A 23,829-nucleotide genomic window follows, 5' to 3' on the forward strand; every position below is an offset into this window, starting at 1 on the left:
AGGTTTTGCCATGCAAAATGTTTTTTTAGTCAGATTTATCACCCTTTTCTCATATTGCTTCTGGATTTTGAGTCTTGTTAGAGAATGTTTTCCCATTCCCAGTTTATAAAAGTCTACATGTAGGTTTTCTTCAGTGTTTGCTTGTTTTTATTTGTATGGGTTATCCTGGTGGCTGGTATGAAGAATAGATCAGTTTAATAATTTTTCCTATGGCAGACCAGTTATTCCAGCTCCATTCACTAAAAAATTCTTCCCTTCATTAATTTCATGTGCTGCCTTTATCATATGTTATAATTCCATAGGCACTCAGTTCTCTGAAGATAATGTACCATTTATCTTTGAATGTCTTTAAGATTTTTCTCATTTGCTTTATAGCACTTCTACTGTGATATGCTTGCTTTCTTTTTAAAATTTATCATGACTGAGGTTGGTGGCATAATTAGAATTGTGATTTGATGTCAGATTGGAGATTCTCAGTCACCATGTTTTCAAATATGGCTTCTCGCCCATTATCTCCATTTTTCTTTTTGAATTCTAATTATACATATGTTAGACCTTTTTACATTGTTCCACTAATTTCTCATTCTTTTTTCAGTAGTTGCAAACATTTCTCCATGTTTTAGTCTATGCATTTTCTTTTGATATATTTTCTAATTTATTAATCCTCTCTTTATATGTGTCTAATCTGATACAATCTATCTGATATAAACACAATTATTGAGTTCTTATCTTCAGTTACTGTATTTTTATAGGTTTATTGAGATGCAATTCACATACCATACAATTCATCTATTTAAAGTGTACAATTCAAAGGTTTTTAGTATTTCACAGAGTTATACAATCATCACCACAATTAATTTTAGGATATTTTCAACACCAAAAAGAATTAGCAATAATTCCCCATCTTCCCACAACTCATCTAGCCCTATGACTCTCTAATATATTTTTTGTCTCTACATATTTGTTTATTCTGAATGGTTCATATAAACAGAATCATACAATGTGACTGGATCCTTTCTCTTAGTATAATGTTTTCAAGTCCATCTGCATTGTATTGCATGTAAGTGTTTAATGCTTTTTTTTGCCAAGTAATATTCCATTTTATGAACATACCACATTTGGTTCATCTACTATTAGATAATTGATATTTGAGTTGTTTCTATTTTTTGGTAATTATGCATAATGCTCCTATTAACATCCATGGTCAAGTTTTTTTGTTGTTGTTGTTGGGGGAATGGTTCCAGGGATTGAACTTTGGGGCACCCAACCACTGAGCCACATCTGCAGATCTATTTTGTATTTTATTTAGAGACAGGGTCTAGCTGAGTTGCTTAGCACCTTGCTTTTGCTGAGGCTGGCTTTGAACTTGTGATGCTCCTGTCTCAGCCTCCCAAGCTGCTGGGATTACAGGTGTGCACCACACACCTGGCCATGGTCAACTTTTTTGTATGAAAACAACTTTCATTTTTTTCAAGTATATGCCTAGAAGTGAAATTTCTGGGTAACATGATAAGTGTATGCATAACTTTTTGAGGAATTAAAAGTCCATATAGACATACCCATTTTACCTTGCATTAGGAATCTATGAGAATTCCAATTCCTCCCACCATCACCAAACACTTGGAATTACCTGTCTTTTTAAATTATAACTATCTTAGTAGGCTTGAAATGGTCATGTATTTAAAAGTTTAGGATTCCCTTTTCATCTTTTGAAAATAGTTTCTAGTTTTCTCCTGATGTTCTTCATTATGATATCTAATTTAAAAATCCACATAAGGGAATGGCAATATATGGTTCTTCCACGTGTTTGTTTTTATTAGTTTTGGTCATGTTACCTTTTCCTCAATATGCCTGGAAATTTTAGATTCAATGCTGGGTATTTTTTTTTAATAAATAATTAATGTTCTGGGTAATTTTTCCTCTATAGAGAACTAAATATTACTTTTGGTGAACAGTAAGAATAGGCACAGATTATCATACTTAATTGTGTACTTAATTTTATTCAAAAATTGGCTATTTTGTGAGACCTTGTCTTCTCTGGTTCATATGTATTTTTTTTTTTTTTTGCAGGAGTACCAATTAATAACCTGGTATATGAATAACCTGGTCCTTCTCCTCAGGGGCTCCAGATCCTAATTGCGGGTAGTTCTATTTAACTTCTCTCAAGCTTGCAGTTGACATTTTCTGCTCAACCTCTTGGGAGTTAGGAGCGTAGTATGTTAGGTTTACCCCTCTGTGTTTCTATTCTCTCTAGGATCATGGTTTCTTAGATCTTCACTGCGTTGGTAGTTCTTTAATGCCTCAAAACACACACACACACACACACACACACACAGAACTGGTTTTTTTGTTTGTATTTTCTTATTCTCCATTTCTTCCTCTTCATTGCTGTTAGTATTCATCTTTTGTACTTATTTTTAGCAGGACAACTGGCCCACAACAAGAAACAATCATCACAGGAAGACATGTATACACTGGCATCTCTTCCGGTTTTTCTCTTCTGTTCCATTAGTCATGTAGTAATACATCAACACCACCCCATTTTAATTATTGAGGCTTTATGATATTGTTTTATCTGATGCAGTTAGTGCATACAACATTGATCATATTGTTTCCTAGCTATTCTTGCTTGTCTTTCCCCAAATAATGGTATAATCAAATTATTTAACCCTAGAAAAAAATATAAATATGGTATTTTTATTGGGATCACTTTAAATTTTTAAATTTACATAGGAACTACTGACATTTTTTCCAGCATTGAGTCTTTCTATTTTAAAAAATCTATTTTTATTACTTGGTGTCTTTCAGGAGATGTTATCATTTTCCTCATAAAGTTTTTAAGCACTTTTTCTTATTAAGTTTTTGCTTATTTTTTTTCTAATTGTAAATGGAATCTTCTCTTTCATTTATCCTGATACTTGTTCATAAATGTGAAGAGTATTGATGTGATTTTAGGTAATAATTTTGTATCTTACAACTTTATTTACCAAATTATTGTTAATGATTTCTCATCAATTATTTTGAGTTTTCCAGAAATATAGTTTACAAATAGTTTCTCTCTGTTTTTTTCAAATTCTTATGTTTCTAATTGCTATCTTGTTTAATTGTATGAACTAATCTCTACAATACAAAGCTTTGGTGTATGTATCAGCCTGTTGTCTTGTTCTTGGCTTTTGTAGGAAAGGTTTTAGAGTCCTTCCATTGGAGAAGACCAGGTTTTGGAGTTAATTATCATCTTAAGGGACTGTCTATTTATGACTACTGATTTTGTAGCTGATCTTTTCACTACTTAAGAAAATGTCCTACAGATTTTTTCCCCCATAGTTCTAGTAATATATAGACCAATTTATTAATAGTGAAACATCTTTGCATTTCTGAAATAAATCCTCCATGCTGTGATGTATTATATTTTACTGTGCTATTGATTGTTTTTGCTAATTAGTTAAGAATTTTGCATACATTTTTGGTAAGTGGCAATAGGCTATACTTTTTTGTTTTGTGCAATATTTTTCAGGTTTTGATATGAATTCTATATTCAACACATTAAAAGAATTTGAATAACTTCCTTATTTTTCCATGCTTTGGAGTAGTTTAAATCACATTCATATTATCTAATATTTAAAAGTTTGGTAAAATTTCAGTGTAAAGCAGTCTGTGGAGGAGCTTCTTAACATCCTTAATTCTGTTTTTAAATTTAGACTTAGGTCAATTTTGGAAATAAAATCATTTTAGATTTAATTTAAATCTTTTTAGAAAGAATGATTTTTAAGTAGCCTGATTTATTTATTCATGAACTCTGTCAGGCTTTTGTTGTTATGACTCATTAACTTTTGTTTTTACCTTTAATATATTCTTGTTTTCTTCTTCTTTCTAATTTAAAGTAATACCTTCTACTCCCAAATAATACTTATAAGACAATTAGCAAGCATTCTATTTCCATGTACTCTTTCTTTCATCTTCCATAATTGTAGTTGAAATTTATTTACTTTATCAAAGTATTTATTAACTATACACCATTTTATCACTTTATATATACATAATCAGTTCCACAACTAAGTATATTTAAGGTCCTTATGGTGAATATTTCCTAGTATTTCTCAATTGTCCTAAAATTATTCTTTAGTTTGTTCTTTAGGAATATTCCTCGCATATTCATACATTCATCTATTTTATACACACACAGATTAATTTAACTAGATAAAAAATTCTGGCTTATATTTGTCTTTGAGTATCTTAAATATGCTACACCACAGTCTTCTGTCTTAAAATGCTGTTGTTGAAATGTGCACCAATTTGATATTCTTTTTTCCCTTGCTAGAAACTTGGTATTTTTATCTGGAAGACCAAAAATATTTTTTCCCCTTTGAAATGTAGTACATTTAAAAAATATGTCTTGCTATCCACTATTTGGGTTAATTTTTTTTACATGGAATACCCTTCTAATATGTGGATCCTAATTTTGTTTTATGCCTGGAAAATTTTAATGAATTATGGGTTTTGTATTTGTTCTGTTCCATTTCTTTTGTTCTTCAAGGATTCTATTTTATACATGAGTTGAATCATTTTTTTCCCCAGCCTGCTAAATCTGTGGTCGCTAGATGCCTTCAAATATGTTTTCAATTCTTTTTGATTTTTGTTTTCATTTTTCCTATTTCCTATTTCTCTTACTCTACTTTCCTTAGTGTTTATTAAGCTTTTATTTCTCCTAGTTTAGTCTTCTAATTTTTTTCTTCTATTTTGAATTATTTTTAAAAATTCTGTCTTGTTTTAATATCCTTCTCTTGGGTAGTTCCCCTTTGGATTGATTGTGCATATTTGTTTTTATGATTTTTTTAAAATTTCATTTAGTTACTTTTGGAATATTAAGCTAAAAATTTTATTGACCTTTGCATTGAATGTTCATCAGAAAATTATTCAAGGCTTAGTCTTTTTGGTTATAACATATTTGAGATTGCAGGTATTTTGTGTTGCCTGTGCTTAATTGAGATGGGTTTTCCCGTATTTCAGGAAGTTATAATGTAGAGGGGGTGACTGACCAGAACAGCATTCTTAGAGTTGTGGCTCTAGAGTCCCTTTTCTCTTGTTTCTGCAAAGTATTTATAAGTAGGATCTCTTTGTATCTTCTGCTTTCTTTGGTCTCTTTTCCCCTTTGTATTTAGGATTTCTCTTTCTTTGCTATTTATATGAATTTGAAATCTGCGTTTAGTACATGTTACTTATCAAGAATTGTCTTTTTCCACAGGATATTTAGGTTGGGTATATCTTGGACACCCAGCATAATTTCATTCTACTTCAGTCTTTCTACTCATCTGCAAAGTGGATGCTTTGCTGTCTTCCTAGTCGTTAGTTATTCCCTGACCTATCTGCTGGGTTTCCACTCCAACAGTAGACCTTCCCTTTGGTAGGTGAAAGAATACCCATTAGCAATTTCTGGTTTTCTGACTCAAAAACATTGAACTATTCCCCTTTCCTTGTCACCTAACTGACACAATTGGTGGGTTTGCTTGCCTGCCCACATCCTAGAATATGTGAGGTTGACTTCTCCTTTAGGAAAAGATTTTGTCCATAAAATTTTGCTTTCACTATTCCAGATGATCTCACCATGTTTTTAGGGCATTGAGGAAGATTTAAGTCTATATTGATGGTATTTTCTTGCTGAGACAATAAAGCGTATCCCACTTTCTTTAATTTTTGGAGGGGGGCACTATTTTATCATTTGTTTACAACCTTGCTTCACTTGTCTTCCTAATAATTAGTTGCTCAATTTTCCTACTCTTTTTGACCTCTTGGTATAAGAAAGATTCCAGATGTGAGTGCTCGGATCTGTCTTATTTCCTATAACACTTATTTACTCCTAGGTGGTCTCATATGGCCATCCAATTCATGGCTTTAAGTACTGTCTATAATTTGATGACTCCAAAGTTTCTCTATTTCCCTAAACTCTCCTAAAGCCCAGGCTCAGGTATGATTTCCTCCACACTCTGTATCCAATCCACTCTCAAGAACTTGCAACTCTACCTGTAGTATATTTCTTGGTTTTGATACCTGAAGTCATACTATAACATCACTAGCTGAAATTACTCCAAGAGCCATAACTGGGGTCCGATTACTTCTCCCCAGCCCTGCCTTGGTTTATTTTTTAAAAATTGTCAATTTAAAAATTAGTCAGTTGTCCTTTAAAAATATGAATCAGATAATTTCATACTTCGATGTATAAGTACCAGTGATTTTTCATCATACTTTTTGGGAAAATATAAAGTCTTTACCATAACCTTCAAGGCCCTACACAATCTGCAACCTGGTTGCCAATATGAGTTTATTTCCTACTCCTCTTCCTTTCATAATCAGTCGTAGACTCCCAGCTTCATAGTTACCATAATTCTCCAGATGGCTCCTACCTCAAGATCCCTGTACCAGCTGACAAATGTACCTGCAAGGCTTTCCCCCGGATTGTTGCACAATTCATACACTTCTTTCAGTTCCAATAGCATTATACCAGAGACACCTCTTCTAGGTAATCAATCTAAACAGCCCATCTATAGTGCCCCACAACCTCGCCAATCTCTTATTTTTCTTTATATTCTTATTTTTCTTTATAACTTACTATTAATTGAAAGCATTTAAAAATTATTTTCCTCAATAAAATGGGAGTTTTATGAATTCCCTAAGTTTGACAGTTCTATTCATTCCTGTTTCTCCAGAGCCCCAATACATAGCTTATTCACAATAAAAAATAAATATTTACTTTATTTATTCATGTGGGGCTGAATCAATCTCAAATTGCCATAATTCTGTTTCTAATAGACACACTTCTTTCATCTACATAGAATCAAACTAATAAATGTCACCAGAGTTCAAAATAAATGGACTATTTGAGAAAAAACTACAGGTTATGCCTCGTGTATTACACTGTGCTTTAAAAGTTGGGTAATATCTAATATTTAATAAATATTTGCTTAAATCTGTGAAGTGTTTCCCCATTATAATTTCTGCAAAGTGTTACAGTACTATTTATTGTCACAAATTCAAATCCATCAGTCTATGTTTGCTTTTATATTTAATAAAAGATCTTTCTCATCTTTATTCTGTTTTCCCTCCAGCTCATATGGTTTAACTAATTAGAATTTATTTTTAAATTTATGGTGTGAGAAGAAATAACTTCATGTGTACTAACTTTCCCAATTCCTCAGCATGGTGTATTAAATAATCTGTTCTTGTTTAGAATATTACCCATAACACACTAAGTATATGTATATATAGACTATATCTCATAAATTTCTCATCTGGTTTTTACCTTAAATTTTAATAAGTTTTGATGTGAACATTCTAGAGATATCTACAAAGCAGGATTTTTCTCTCACAAGGATACAACTTCATTATGCTGGCCATGGAGAAGCCATGATTTATTACAGGATCTAAAACTAAATTAAACCAATGTGCTTGGTCATTGGTTGTGTGCTTGCCTCAAAAACTATGCTTTGGAATGCCATTTATAACTTGTTTCTATTATGTCTAAAACTCACAAGATAACCAGCATATTGTGAGGAAGGGAGAGAAAAGGAATGCTGGCCCTTGACTTTTTCTAAGGTATTATATAATATCCTAATAGGATATTTGAATTTACTTTCTCTCAGCCCTGGGATTGGCTAAAATTACAGAATTATGTCAGAGTTCTCACCTAATAGGTTTAAGGCCTGCATAGCTTAGCACCCTCCACGCCCATTCACACATGCACTCATTCATTATAAAAGCCATCTGTACTTTATAATACAAGTGGAGACCAGGCCTTTGCCCTGAGGGTTGACTATCTAACAACGAAACCCATTTATTTAGTTTTCTAACCAAAATAATGCTTTCTCATTCAAGAGATGTACTTGTGCATCTGCTATTTATTTGGCATGACTTCTCCCTCTCTATTACTCACTTCACAGTTTTGGTTTAGCAAATGCATTGGGTGAACTGAATAAAGTTATGTAGACTAAAACAGTAGGAAGTGCTAATTGTCATCAAATAGCCAAGTGTTGAGTTTATATGAGAAAGGTATAGTTTGATACGCCAGTCACGTGGGGCTGAATCAATCTCAGATTGCCATAATTCTGTTTCTAATAGACATACTTCTTTCATCTAGATGGAATCAAACTAATAGATATCACACCAGAGTTCAAATAAAATGGACTATTTGAGAAAAACCTATGGATTATGCCTTGTGTATTGTACTGTGCTTTAAAAGTTGGGTAATATCTAATATTTGATAATAGAGTCACAACCATCAAGCAAGTACTCATTTTTTTAAAAGGACTAGCCACTAGGAAATAATTTTATATTCTCTTCCAACTAACTGCTTCTGAACTTCCATTTATTTGGTTATATGTCCAGGGACAACTACCTAAAACGGTGACACTCTCAATGCCAAAGCTATGTAGAGTAGGGAATAAGGTATGATAATCGTTGCTACTTTTTCTTTCTGAAATTTACAATCCCCCCCCCACCCTCTGTGCCAAAAAGAAAATAAAAAAAGAAAACCCCAAAGACAAAATGAATGCAAGTTTATTCGTCATCAAACTATTTTAGGTCATTGTCATCTAGCTTTAGTTTCACAACTTGATAAATCTAAATTGTCAAGACAATGGAGTGAACCATATGGGACAACCAGAAAAGAAGAAAAGAGACTCCTTTAAGGAAATTTGTGATGGGTAAGTGACTTAGTAAAAGTCATTAAGTCGTACATTAAAATTATGTTTTCATAAATCGTTATGCTTCTGCCTTCTTACATTTCTCTGTGTCCCAAACTATTGCTTTCCAGATTTAATCCTCTATTTTTTTCTATCCCTCATTCTTTGTTTTCCTGCTTCTCTTCCTTGCCTCCCTCCATCTCTGTATCGGGCAGAAGCTCACACTGGGACACCTGATTTGGGTTCTAAGCAGAGCGTCTGTAGCTCCACTTATCCTGAAATCCCTCTTGCACAGAATGATCTCCTATTCGAACTCTCTCAGCTATGACTGAACAGATGGCCCTGCACATTTCAGCTCACATAAAACATGCTAAAAAAAAATCTCAACAAGCTTAACTATAAAATCATGTGAGAATCCACTGGCCATATTCATTCCACGTATTTCATTTGCTTTGAAGTGGATCATCATTATCTTAGATCCTGAGTTACATCCTACCTTTTTAAAGTTAAAGCATGTATAAGATGGCAAAAGAAAACAAAAACAACAAAAGTATTGTAGATTTGGATGAAAATAACTTTAAAGTTAATAATAAATTTTCATCTCTCTCAATTCTAGAAAGGATAGCAAGCAGAGCTCTGATGATAAAGGTGCTACAAACAAATCCTGTCTCAACTGGACATTAATTATAGACTAAATGTATACATGTGGAAGCTGCCAGTAGTGTATAACATATTTCAATATTTTTAAAAACAGTGAAATGATCAAATCCCTAAAGATACTGCATTTTTCCCTTTATTTGCCCAGGAATCTGTTTTGGAAGCCAATTCAATGATTACTACTAGGACATGGAATTTTGATATCCATTTGGTACTGATTTACACCAGTATTTTTAAGGCTGCCAACAAGAAAGTCCAGAATTTCAGGCAGCCAAAATTCCACAAGAGACAACTGTCTTTTATTTTATAGCTTATGAATTTGGGGCTTAATATGATTTTCCACCAACAAGTTCTGTACCCCCTCCAGAGTGCTAAAGCTGGTGTAGAGATCAGCAAAGTAACACAGAACATATGAGGCAAGTTAATATTAAACTTGAAGGAAAACTGTACAAATTACATTGTTTACTTAGGAAAAAGCACTCTAGTTGAAAGGGCTGACATATGATTTATTACAAACACTTAGCCAGCATGTTCACATTTTACCCTCAACCCTACTTGTGGCAGTTTTTTTGGTGGTGGTGTGGTGCTGGATTACAGTATTAATAAAGCTGTCAATTAAAAATCCACTAACTATTGGGAAGGAGCTCTAAATACTTCATGTCTTCTGTTTTTATGAAATGGCTAGAAAAAATACAGAATCATATTCAGTAATAAATCACAGGCAAATAACTTAGGGAAGAGTTGGATGAGCAATTATCTTTAAACATAAGTAAATGGAGAACCTGTTTAATTAAAAACAACAAAACGTTCTTGGTTTCCAGAAATAATTCTCTTGCAAAATAAAACTTTCACACATAATTAGAAAAAAAATAGAATTATAGAATTTCTTGCTTTGCTCAAAGCAATCTTTTGAAGAGTCAAAGAGAGAATAGATATTGAAACACTAAAATAATTAGGATGTGGTTTTTTTTTTTCCTTGCGAAAGTCATGAAATCTTTTTCCCCAGATTCCATGAAGAAAAGAAGAGACGTGGATTGGTCCTGTAATTGTTAAACCTTCCATACCTAAATGACTTTCTCCAGGCTTGTTCAAAACTTTCATGTTTCATACACTTTCTAATGTGATTTTTATACACTTGTTCTCGATTTGAGTCAACAAAGACATATAATAGTGTAAATATCAGCACAGGAAGACTTAGAATTATGTATTTACAAAACTAGATATCAAACACCATACCTGCAATGCTTTCTTAGTAAAGAAAAATTAATTATTTCACATAATTTCACAGATGAGGCACAAAGACTTAATGAACTAGTTCTGTAGCAGAAGCCCACCCTAACTACTAAGAAAACCACACCAGATAGCATTGAGATTTCACTAGAATTGCTAAGCTGCTATCCAAAAACCTGGCCATGGTGCCTACCAGGGGAGAATGACTTCTGGATCATCATTCTCAGGATGCACCCTGGATTCTCAGGTTCATCAGAGAGAAGCATGTGAGCATCGTACAACACTACTCTTATTTCTGAAACAAGGGCTGTATAAAACAGAATTACTTTCACTGCATTGCCACATTGCTACATCTAATGGCCGTTAAAGCTAAACATGAGTCTGAGTGAACAGAAGAGTCTTCTGACATCCATTCTTAACATGTAGAGTAGAAACATTTATATAAAAAATTCATTTAAAAATATATTGCTAAATTACTCTATGAAATTTATAATTAGCTAATAACATAATTTTATCTACACAGACTTTAAAAACAGACATTGAATGGATAAATTATTTCATACCCAAAGTTACTGTATCTAGAAGAAAATAAAATTGAAATCATTATAAATTAATCTTCATGTCTGAACCCGTACCCTATTATAAGACAGAGTATTGAACAAAAACATCGTTCTATTTGGAGAGAAGGCCAAGATGATGTGTCAGGTGGCAGCTAACCACATAAGTATTGCTAATATGCATCCTGACCCTCTATCCAGATCATATATTTCTGGTTCATTTAAACAGGAATAGTTATCTGTTTTTCCTATTGACACATAGTTATGAAAATTTCATTCTTAATTTCCCATTAGATTTCCAAAAACACCACTTTGAAATTCAAATTATAGCTAAACTCCACAAGGCTGGTATATGGGCAAAGTGGAGAAATCCATGGATAACTGTATCAGATTCACAGACTGCCACTTTGCTTTAAAACTTAAGTTTATTCCTCTAGATTTCCCCCTTTTTATTACTTTCTTTTCTAAACTCATTCCCCATTCAGACATTACTTGCTTTAGATTAGCAGTGTAATCAGCAGCAATCTGACCAGAGTGCCCTCTACTTTATTTCTATTTATTTCCATAGAAACATTTTGGCAGGCAGCAAAATTCACTATGTTTTTTGGAAATCTAATCACACAGAAAACCAGGTACGACAGAATATACACTATTTGATATATTCAAACGTGAGTCCTGAGAGCAAAATATAAAGTTTAAAAGAGGAAATAACTCCTCATTAAGGCTGGAAGAAATTTGAGAAACTTGAATGGGGGATATTTTAAAAAACCCTGGCTAAATTAGATCCCTCACTTTTAGATAAGAATGAACCCAATCTTGAGGAGTTTGCTTGGGAATGCTTTGCCCAGCCATTTGTGACCGGTGGTCAGCGGGTATTTGGCACAGCCATGGTTTTATATTTGAACTTCATCTTCAGCTTTCAGTTCAGGGGTTGCACCATGGAGGTGTGGTCCTAATAACTCCCCATCTGACAACAGGGGCGACCTGCCAGGAGTCTGCACGGCCAGCAGGGAGAGAGATGGAGAAAAGCTAGGAGCCATGGCTTCCGAGAGAGAACCGGGGTGGCAGAGAATTGGGGAGCGTGGGTATTTCTGAATGACCTGACCTGGGGCTATAGCTGGCATTCTTGGTGGAACTGCTTTAATCCCAGGCTGGGCTACCGCTGTTATCAAAGGCGGTGGGAAAACAAAAGACTTCTCTTTTGGGATGCCAGGCAGATGTAAATGCTCGTCCTTTAGTTTTGCAATATCATTAAACACTGAGGCAAGAGGTTGGAACTTGGGTTCCCAACTGAGCAGATAATCCCAGGTGGAGCTGCCTCTCAGATCATGATTGAAGGTTATCTGAGTTGGAAAAGCTGCGCATCTTGCTTCCTGATCACTTGACATAAAGATAGACTCTTTCCTGACGTCAGCCAGGACACCCTCTTTCACCTCTCTCTTCTGAAGTGGCTGGGGTGACCCCGTATTTTGAACATAGAGGGTGCTGCAGCTTTCCCCACCATCTCTGTCCTCAAACATCTGGCTGGCTTCTGCAGCTTCGACCGTGGCCATCACATCTGTTTCCCCAGACAGGCAGGAGAGCTGGTCTGAGTCCCGGGGGATTCCCGAGTCAGGCACCCTGGACCCCCGATCACTCAACGCCGAGTCCGAGTCCTTTCTATAAGGATGCTCATTTATCCTCTGGATTTCTTTATCTTCTGCAGTTTCTCCTTCCACAGAACAGTGGCCACTGGAGTTTGAGTGCCTGTACAGGTTGATCATGTCCTTCTCCATGATGCTTAGTAAGCTCAACCACTCAGGCACGGCTTGCACAGGTACCTCTTGATGGCACTTGCTGGTTTTCTGGAAGCCCCGGAGCATGCCGGCCTCCCTGGTCAGACTCAAATTGCTTCCTAAGGACGACGATGCTTTCTTCTCCTCACAGTTGCGTCGTGTGTCTTTCTGTTTGTGTCTTAGTATCAGTACAAGGAGAATGCCGATGAGTGACAGAAACACTAAAAAGGAGACTGTGAGGCTGATCAAAAAGCTGTCAGCAGATATCGCTGCATGTTTTCCATCAGAGGACAAAGACACGTTTACAAACACGGTGCAGGACGCGAACTTGGAGTCGGGTTTGGGGCTATGGGCGATGACTTTCATTTCAAAGGTGTGTTCTCTGATGGCTTGACTTTGTATGAGGGGAGTGCCTCTAATCCAATAAACATTTCCATTTGTTTCATTTATGGCAAAGAAAGGAGATGGAGTTCCAAGGGAGTAAAGAATGACTCCGTCGGTACCAGAGTCTGCATCTGAGGCTTCCACTCTTCCAATCAACTGCCTTCCTTGATTCTTTTCTAGGTGGTTGAAAAAATATTCATCTTGAGTGAAAATGGGTTCAAATTCATCTATCCCTTCAATGTCCACCCACAACATTAAGGAGGCTGTTGATCCACCTTTGTCTTTGGCCTGAACTGTGAGGCAGTACTTACTGACATTTTCATAGTCAAGGATTTGCTTAGCACGAATATCTCCTGTTAAAGGGTCAATGATGAAAAGGTCCTGATCAGGAGGAATTCCATGAGTGACAAAACAAGGTGATAAAATAGAGTAGGTCAATTCTCCATAAGGACCAGCATCAAAATCCAAAGCATTTATAGAACATATGGTGGAGAAAATAGGGAGATTCTCAGGAACAACACAATTCATGTTTGGGGACATAAACTGAGGCACATGATCGTTATCGTCTAAGACACTGATAGACACAACTGCAAAAGAAAAGTGCTTCTTTTCTTCATCTGAAGCTTGGACAGTTAAAGTGAATGTTACCGTTTCTTCATAATCCAGAGGCTTAATCAAATAAAGGACTCCTGATTTTTCTTCCAAGTGAAAATGCTCTTTCTCATTTCCAGAGATTATGTGGTAGACGATTTCTGCATGTGAACCCACATCACAGTCACTTGCTGAGACAACAGTGATGTGGCTCCCTAGCGGCGTGCTTTCCTTGACGTGGGCATGATATTTCAGGCTGCTGAATTTGGGTGGGTTGTCGTCGACATCAAGCACTTGTATGTATACGACAGTTGTGGAACTCATAGGAGGGCAACCATGGTCAGAGGCTAGAATGACAAGCTCGTGGCTGGCACTTGCTTCTCTGTCTAGATTGCGAAGCAACACAAGATAACCAGCTTGCTTCGAAGGATATTCTGAATGAATGAAACTAGTTTCCACATGGAAGTTGTTCTGTGAATTACCACTGATGATGGAATATTCAACTTGTGTGTTTTCATAGGTCCAGTCAAGGTCAATGGTTGAAAGAGTCATGAGTGTGCTTCCGATCAGAGCATCTTCAGTCAAACTAAGGTTATGGTACTCGACTATAAACTCCGGGGCATGGTTATTCACATCTTGTATTTTTATCTCCACTAACGTAAGAGCCCTCAGGTCAGGAATTCCACCATCGCTGGCTTCCACAAGAAATCGAATTGTTGATATTTTATCCAGAAGTAATATAGGGCTGGTAGTAAATATTGTTCCTGAAAAACAAAGCAGAGCATATCAGTATTGTGAAGTGAAATGTTCATGGCCCGTGTAGTCAGCAGATGCTTACTGAGTATCTAAATGTGTTTAGTTCTTTGTCAGATGTGTAAACAATAACAAAGTACAGATAGAAATTAAAATTATTATATTTATATAATGTTATAAACTTTATAAAAATACAGTTAAGATTCAGAAATAATTTTTATTTTATAAGATTCAGAAATAATTTTAATGACATAAAAATTCTATATGTGTGCTTCTTGAGATTGCCTTCACTACGATTCTTTTTTCCGAATCTTACTCTTCTGTAGTAAGTTGTTCTATAACTGCTTTTAAAAGACAAATATGGTTTTATGAGTGCATTATAGTCATACATAATAGTTGGGTTCATTTTGACATATCATATATGCACGAAATTTAATTTGATCCATATCAGTCCCCAGTGCCTCCTCCTTCCCTCCCTTTTTCCCCCCTTACTCTTGCCCCCTACTCTACTGGTCTTCCTTCTATTTATTTTTAATTGATGCTTTATAGATTATACATAAAAGTAGAAGTCACTCTGATATATTTATACATGCACATAGCATGATTTTATCAAAATCATTCTGCATTTCCTCCCTTTTCTGTCCTGCCTCCTTCCCCCTCACTTTTCTTCTTTTCTATGGATCTTCCCTCTCTTCTTATGATATCCCACTGTCCTCTCTTTTCCCCCTTACTTTGACCTAGCTCCTGAATGTGAGAAAAAACATTTGATCCTCGGTTTTCTAGGTCTGGTTTATTTCATTTAGCATGATGCTCCTCATTTCCATCCATTATCAGCAAATGCCATAATTTCATTCTTCTTTATGGCAAGTGAAACTCCATTTGTATGTATACCATATTTCAAGAAAATATATTCTTGTTTGTAAAATTTATTCCCTATTCTATGAGCCATAAACAAATGTATAGAGATATTCTGGCATAAAGATACTTATTCTGGAAATACTGGTTGACACTCACCCTAGTCCAATGAAAGCAGTAAAAATGATAATTTTATGGAATTATAACTGTTCCTTAATATTATAATTATAGATATACATTTTTAGATATACTTTTCCTAAAGCTCATGGTTCATTCAGCAAGTGAATTTTTCCCTTACTGATAAAATATATATTTAAGACTTACTATATTAAATACAGAAATAATTTTTATGAATATGGATGGAACAACATTTTTCTAAGATAAATGTGTTTTAAGTATGATCACTGAAGAAGAATACTGAATAATGACATTTTCCTAAAGGATTTTAAATCAGCTTACTACAGTGATGCAGCTACATCATTATAGCTGCTCAATTCACAATAGTTAAGCTATGGAACAAACCTAGGTGCCTTCAACAGATGAATGGATGAAGAAGATGTGGTATAGATACTCAATGGAATATTACTCAGCTACACAGAAGAATAAATTTATGGCATTTACAGGTAAATGGATGGAACTGGAGACTATCATGCTAATTGCAATGAGCCAATCCCCAAAGACCCAAAGCCAAATGTTCTCTGTGATATATAGATGCTAACAGCAACATGGGAGGGGAAGTATAGAAGTTCATTGGATTAGACAAAGGAGAATGAAGGGAAGGGAGGAGGGATGGGACAGTAGACTGAATTGGACAAAACTTTTCTGTGTTCATACATGAATAAATGACCACTGTAACTCTACATCATGCACAACCACAAGAATGAAAGTTATATTCCATGTATGTATGATATGTCAAAATTCACTCCACTGTCATATATATCTAAAAACAACAAATTAAAAAAATATACTGGGGGGAAATGCTGGGGATTGATATTGGCCCAAGTATATTGTCATATTGTGTATATCTATTAATATGTATTCACAAATCCCATCAATATGTGTGATGTGACGCGCCAATAAAAATGTGGCCGGGGAAAGAAAAAAAAAAAAGCCACATTTCAATTAGAGTCACACCATGGACTGAATTGACTTGATTAGACTTAAAGTTTTAAAAACATTCTGATCAACAGGAAAGGTGAATTCAATTTGCCAGTGTCCAGGGCAGCAATTGCCAGGATCTGACATCATGGCAGGGGAGCAGGCACCAAATTCCAGACATGTTTATATGCATACATTACTCATTCATGAACAGACTATGTGGTAACATCACCTATTTTTCTTACAACACCCTGGGGACCTCATTCTGATATTTTGGGACCAAATTCTCCTTTCAGGCATCCTGAGGTTAATTTTTAAGTCAGCTCTCTCTTGCAGAAATAATGCAAAATGGTGGGTAGAGGTCGGAACGCACAGTGTGATGTGTCCTAATTTTTGTTCTTTTCTAAAGTGTTCTAGGACATTACTTTGCTGATAATATTCATTTTTATAAAATTTAGCTCTTAATGTCCACTCACTGTTAAACTTTCTCTGTACTCCACTTACCTGTTCAAATCTGGAATAACCTGCATGAATTCATTTTCAAACGCATTCACGAATGTCTAGTTCTTAGATAAAACTACAGAGACTTAAAAGACATCAAATAAAGTAGAACATCACATCACCATGGTTTCTGTTTAGTAGAAATGGATACTTAAATTATTTTCCTTTTTCACTCTTCTTGTACTTATTGAACAAATGAAGCTATTACTGAATATTTTTGTACTTGGTTTGAGTAAAAGACTTCAGACTCTAGTAACGTGAAGTCCTTAGCACTGACTTAATCCTTTCAACATCATTTTGATTATTGTTGAATCCCAGGATAAATGGCCTGAATTGTGCTTGGATAGATGCATGAAACTGGGGGTGTACTATCTTGGGGGTCTAAATTTCTGAGTATTTACCAGCACTTAACCAATGCCTTCTGCTTCTCAGTCACTGAGATGTTTGAGAAGAGAAATAACACTGGTGCTTGCTATTGCAGTGTTTGACATGAAGATAAAGAAGAAGGTGGTGCCTATAATTGCAGGGGGTAGAGATAGGGGGCTATTGAAGGAGCATCTGGAAAGTATTACTTCATGATTCCACCCTGTAACTCAAACCGTGAGCTCTAAAGTCACTAGAAACCACTCACCATTCATGGGATCAATGGCAAATTCCTTAGAAGAGGAAAGGATTCTATAAGAAATGGTCTCATTGCCTTCTAAGTCCGAGGCTGACACAGTCAACACTGAGTACCCCAGAGGAACCAATTCAGGAACTGTGACCTAAGCACAAGAGAGGAAAAAGGACATTGTGTTTAAAGGCTAAAGGCACATTAATGACCAGGGCCAGAACATAAGGTCATTTTGTCTATTTTGCTTATGGAAACCATACAATTCAACATGACTCTCTTAGATACATCGATTTATGAAGGTGACCCATTAAAAATATTAGGCCAGGGAATAGCTCAATGGTAGAGCACTGGCCTAGCATGTGTGAGACCCTGGGTGGAATTGTCAACACTGCAAAAAAGGTAAAAAAGAAAAGAAATATGTTTTCAGTTTCTGGAAAGAGAAAAGAAAAAGTTTAAAATTTTATTCAGTTTTGATTTTTCTTATGAATTTTTTTTCTAAATTATTTCTGTGTGTTGAATATTGTTAATACAGTCACTGTTATATTATTATATCATACACATTGTATAATTTAAATAAACCTCTATAGTTCAGTTTTCCTCCTGTGTTGACCTTTAAATCTTACATTTGCTATACTCAAAAGTCCTGGAGTTCATTTCCAAATGATTAGTTGAATACTATTGTTGCTCTAACTTCTCTAAATAGATACTATGCTCTAAATACTAAAATTTCCACCTTATAGATTTGTACCTAATTTGTTTTAAGATATTAATTAGTATATTCCAAAAATATGCCTAAGGAAGAAAAAAATTTTCCAAATTAAATGCAGATAATCCAAACTCCCTCGTTTTATCTGTGGCTTTGCAAATACGAAGCAAGTTCCAATTGTTCTGAACAACCGGACTCCAACTTCACAAAAAAACTTAAAAAAATGATGACCTACATAGTTAATGAATTGAAGTGAACGAGACATTCAATTCCATAATTACTTATAGTTTCCACAATATAAAACCTGTGGCATTAAATCAGGTACCCAAAACCAGAATAAATATTATCTTAGTGGGCCAGCAATGGAAAGCTTACGTTTCTTCAAGCTCTTTACCTGATAGAAATCTTGAGAAAACACTGGTGGGTTGTCGTTGACATCCAACACAGAGATGGTGAGGGATCCCTCTGTGTGGTACACTGAATCAGAAATTTGAACGAACAACTTGTATTCAGAAGCTTCTTCAAAATCCAATGTTTTTATCAATACCACTCTCCCAGTGTTCTGATCAATGGCAAATTTGGCTCCAGGGTTACTGTCTTTTGTGAAACTGAAGATGAAAGCTGGATTCAAATCCGCATCATGAACTGATACCCGAGACACAATTACACCAGGCAAAGAATCTGAAATAATCATGACCAGTGTCAACCTCCATTAACATTCATCCTTTGAAAACAATTTTTTTCAAGAGTATAATCCAAGTGTCTCATTGTAAATCCAACATGATTTGCTCTTTTTTGGCATGTTTTCTCATACAAAGCTCCTTATGAACTAAACAAAAACTCGGAAGGATTTATGAGCCCAATAAAACTGAAAATTTACCACGGAGTAGGAAATTAAGAAAGTAGAGTATATTCAATTTTTCACATTACAGTTTTTTAAAATTATATACTTATAACATCACTCTGGGGTCAAGGAACATTCTAAGCATGTATCTGTACTGTGTAGTTTCTGTATCAAAATCATATTCATGTGGATGTGAGTAGGAAAAACATTACTCAAAATATTAATGCCAAGCATAAAATTTTGAAAAGAAAAGCCAGGTTTTAATAAAAAAAAATTGGGTACAGATATAAGAGTTAGCTACTCATTCCTTTGTATTTATTTGGCAAAATTATTTCTTTCAGAGTTGCACTGCTTCTTTCTCTTAAATCTGATTTTCAAAATTATCAAGATGATAGAAAGACAAAATTTATATAGTGCTAGTGATGAAAACAAATCTCTAATATTAGTCACTAAAAAAAATTACAAAATAGATGACATGCTCAATGTCTCACATACCACATGTGTTCTGCAGCCTAAATTGCCCATGAAAGGGACTTTGTTACTAGGCTGTAGGTATGGTGCTGGTGGAAAGAGTATGCCAAGATGCTCAGAATGGTTCCACTGTATATGAGGCTCATAATTTTCAGTTTGAAGCTTGAGCATTCTTGATGTGCACCAACCACACCTCACCCCATTCAGTACATTTTGATTTATGCAGTTTGTTCTTGTGATATATTTATTCTGGGCACATTTTAACACTAATGCAAGTGCTTACGAACACGAACATTTGATTTTCCATAAAATCAAATGAAAATAAATAGGTGAGAGGCAAAACTGGAAAATGTTCTTATTTATGGAATTTAACATTTGGGGGCATCCCTAGACATAGAGATTTCTGGAATATATCCCTCTGTGAGAGGTGGTGCTTATGATTTGTTTGGAAAGTGAGCATAATAAAATGGTAAGGACGTTTTAGAAATGAGTTTGGTATTAAGAGTGAAAACAAGCAGCTGCCTATGTAGCTCAAGGGTAGAGGTTTTGCTTAGAAGATGTGAGGCTCTGGGTTCAATCCCCAGGAGAGAGGGAGAGGGAGAAAGAGAGAGAGAGAGAGAGAGAGAGAGAGAGAGAGAGAGAGAAGAGAGGCAAGTGATAAGCCACCAGTATTTTCAACTTCAACTATAAAAAAGTTGGGTTGGATTTCACCAGTGTAGTGAATTAGCATGTGTAATTTTGGGTTCATAAACTGTGCAATCATTGTATAACTCACATACCCAAACAATTAAGATTAATCCATCTATCACAAAAAAACTTTATATTTTCAACATCCACCATTAGTGTGATGCAACTATTGAAGTCTAGGGGACTTAGGGAGGAAAACGATGACTTTGTTCAACCAACATCCAACTTATTTCATTAATTGTCATTAGTATCTTGCAAAGATTGACGAAGCTAGGAGTCTAAGAACATTGCTTCTTCTCAGAGAAGATTCACTGTTTCCACAGCCAAAAAAACCCTGCTTCTTCAGAAAAGTTTAATTTTTAAGGCAAGTCTGCACATAAACAGATATTATATGGAATGGCAGTTGGCAGAGGGGGACTCAGCCTCTTGCTAATCTGAATACAAATCCCAGTTTTAACAGTTAACTCCTTTGACATTTGATATTTAACATTTGATATTTAACCATTCATTTTTAATGCTATAAAAGTAAGATAAAAATTTCCAAGCTTGCATGGCTGTGCAGGGCTAGCACTCATACTTAACATAGTGTCTGGCTGAAAGAAATGATAAATGATATAAGTAAATCAAAACCACCACACCAAATTGCCACACTTACTTTCTGCAATTTCTACTGCTTCAGAGGGGACAAAAACTGGAGCATTGTCATTTATATCAATCACTCGAATCTCGATCATAGTTGTATCAGAAAGCCTGGGCAGCCCTTTATCCGTGGCTTGCACGATCAATCTGGTTTGGAAAAGAATCAAGGAATGTTACTCACCATCCAGGAATTAAAAAAAACAACATAAATATCAAATATCTAGTTGAAAATCTTAAAATGAGCTGACTAGCTACTTTTATTTCTCCCCTGGCTTTCTCTAAATGGTATCATTTAAAATTTATTTCTCGTAAGAATGGTAGCCTGAAATTTTTTAAATTTTGACATGTTTGGAGAATCAAATCCAGCAAGCTTCCAGGGATCATGAAACATTAATGTCAAAATTAATGGACCACTTCTGGGAGATAAGAGTGTAAAATTTAATCCTATCCTACCAAGAACAACCTAAAAATTACAAACACTAATATCTATACTTTGGATAAGCAGATTTCTTCTACTCTGCCATGTACAACCTAAAATACTGCGACATTTCCATTTTACTGTACCAACAAAGACAGAACTACTAAAAGATTGCTTTGCACTGCTATTTTTTAAGATTGGGATTTCAAATCAATCAAAATTACAGAATAAAGGACAATGCCACAATCTCTCTCTCTCTCTCTCTCTCTCTCTCTCTCTCTCTCTCACACACACACACACACACACACACACACACATACTCCATATACATGGGGTGGTAGTGGCTGGGAATATAGCTCAGTGGTAGTGTGGTACAGTGTTTACCTAGCATATATGAGGCACTGGGTCTGATTGATTTACTTTTTGAATGTTACTTGGATTGGTGCTTTTATTCACTATACTCCTGTCTTCCTTCAAAGCCTAATCTTCATTCAAGTAGTATTATCAGCCATCAATCATACTTTGCCGAGAACTGAAAAGTTTTCTGGAACGTGGACTTGCAGTGTTTTCAAAACCAGTACAATCCAGGCAAAATAAGACATGAAATTTTCAGTGCTAAATCCAAGAATGTTCTGGGCACACCTAAGCAAGTCCGTCCCTGCAGACTCATCCCTTATCTTTACACCTGTGATGATGTTTAGATATTGTATCCTTTCTCACTTGGGGTGCTTCTTGTATGTACCAACCTCCCCTACAAAGGTCTCATCTGTTCCTATCCATCACCCACAGTGAAGCTCAATTTCTCTATCTAAAATCCTACTTGTGGGCTGGGGATGTAGTTCAGTGGTAGAACATTCACTTAGCATGCACAAGGTTCCATCAGAAACTAAATAAAATTTAAAAACTAAAATTCAATTTGTACAATCCCCTCCCCCATCCTTAAAACCTTTCCTGGTCCTTCTTGTCAAGGTTGTCCAACCCCAAGCATGTACACATGACCTTCTATGACCTGACTTCTGTCTAGAATCCCTGTCCCTATGCCTCATGGCCTTCCAAATCTCAAATCTCTTTTAAGACTGCACTGACCTCTCAACTTCCCCTTTATCAATCCCCATGGCACCCTGTACATTTTTCTACCCTAGCAATCACTGCTTTTAGTTCTTAAAGGTTCATTTGTCTACCTCTTCTATAAGTTCCTTGAGATCAGGTGGCTACTTTATTTTATTTTCAGAAAGGAAGGAAGGAGGGAAGGAGAAAGAAAGTAAAAAAAAAAAAGAAATGAAAAGAAAATAGATTGAGCATTGGATTCTCACAATCTGCCCAAGGTCACATATGTACTATATGACAGACATAGAATTCAACTTCCAGTCCTGGTCACATGGAAAGCTTTGCTCTACTATTTGATACTCCTTCAATGTGCCTCTCTTGCTATATACACACAGCACCCTAATAAAAAATCATTAGCTTGTTTTTAACTTCTTTCTAAACACTATGAAGTCCGGGGGGAAGAAGTTGCATCAAAAAGTGAGATGTCAATTAGAAGATGGTCTTTCTTTCAGAGGTGGTATCCATCTTGCCCAGTTGTGGAAACTAACTTTTAAGAAACTGAGTTTTGGAAGTAGATACCTTTCTACTTTATTTTCCATTGTTAGACCCTTTTAAGTAACCTTTTTCAATCCTAAATTTGAAAATGAGGTGAAATAAGCATCAACTCATTCTTGACTTGGACTCCATTTAGTAGCAAATGACTACTGTCAATCTTAACATTCACAAAGCTAGTGCCTTCTACACTTTCAGAGTTGAGATTATCACCACAACCACTTGAATTTCATAGTCCTAGGAACAATTTCAAGTGGAAAGTTTGTTAGTATGACCACCAATAAGGTACATATGGAAATAATTTGCTAGAAGTAATCAACTCATAGTGTTGTCCTCCCTTGCTGCCTGCCCTTCTCCAGGGTCACCTAGTCTTAGCCAAGATCCCAAAGTTAAGGTTCCATCAACTCTTCTACTGTTGTCAAAACCATCCTTATTTTCAGAATACTATAACTTCAGGGCTTCTATGCAATTTCTATGGCAGTTTTCAAAAACAAAAAAGTAAGGAAAATGTGTAGTTCATTTTCAAAATAAAATGGCAAAAAAAGGTTTCTCAATGGCTTGAAGAACAAATAAAAAATTATGAAAGTAGATCTGCAGAGATTCTACATACAGTGTCTGTGAGACCTCAAGCCATCCATGATGGCTCCTTGGCAGTCATTGTGAAACTATTGGTTGTAGCCAGGCCAACTGGCTCCATGTTACAAAACTATTGCCCTGATTATTATGATCAACAGAGACTATAAATGAAACTGACCAGATTTTGAACAGACCGTTCTAAG

At 35.4% G+C, this 23,829-nt stretch overlaps 1 protein-coding gene across 2 annotated transcripts in view; it reads right to left on the reverse strand.

Moving 5' to 3' along the window:
- Window positions 1-730: 730 nt before the first annotated feature.
- Window positions 731-23,829, reverse strand: part of Dchs2 (dachsous cadherin-related 2) — a 261,750-nt gene continuing 238,651 nt past the window's right edge. For both annotated transcript variants that reach the window (XM_048813546.1, XM_015484405.2), the window contains 4 exons: window positions 21,050-21,180; window positions 18,787-19,073; window positions 17,705-17,837; window positions 731-14,630 (listed from right to left, as the gene is read on the reverse strand). In XM_048813546.1, coding sequence (XP_048669503.1) covers window positions 12,010-14,630; window positions 17,705-17,837; window positions 18,787-19,073; window positions 21,050-21,180 — 3,172 coding nt within the window. In that variant the 3' untranslated portion in view covers window positions 731-12,009. The remainder of the gene's footprint in view (window positions 14,631-17,704; window positions 17,838-18,786; window positions 19,074-21,049; window positions 21,181-23,829) is intronic.

This window comes from Marmota marmota, unplaced genomic scaffold (assembly GCF_001458135.2).
Source record: "Marmota marmota marmota unplaced genomic scaffold, marMar, whole genome shotgun sequence".
In the NCBI taxonomy this organism is placed as follows: Eukaryota; Metazoa; Chordata; class Mammalia; order Rodentia; family Sciuridae; genus Marmota; species Marmota marmota.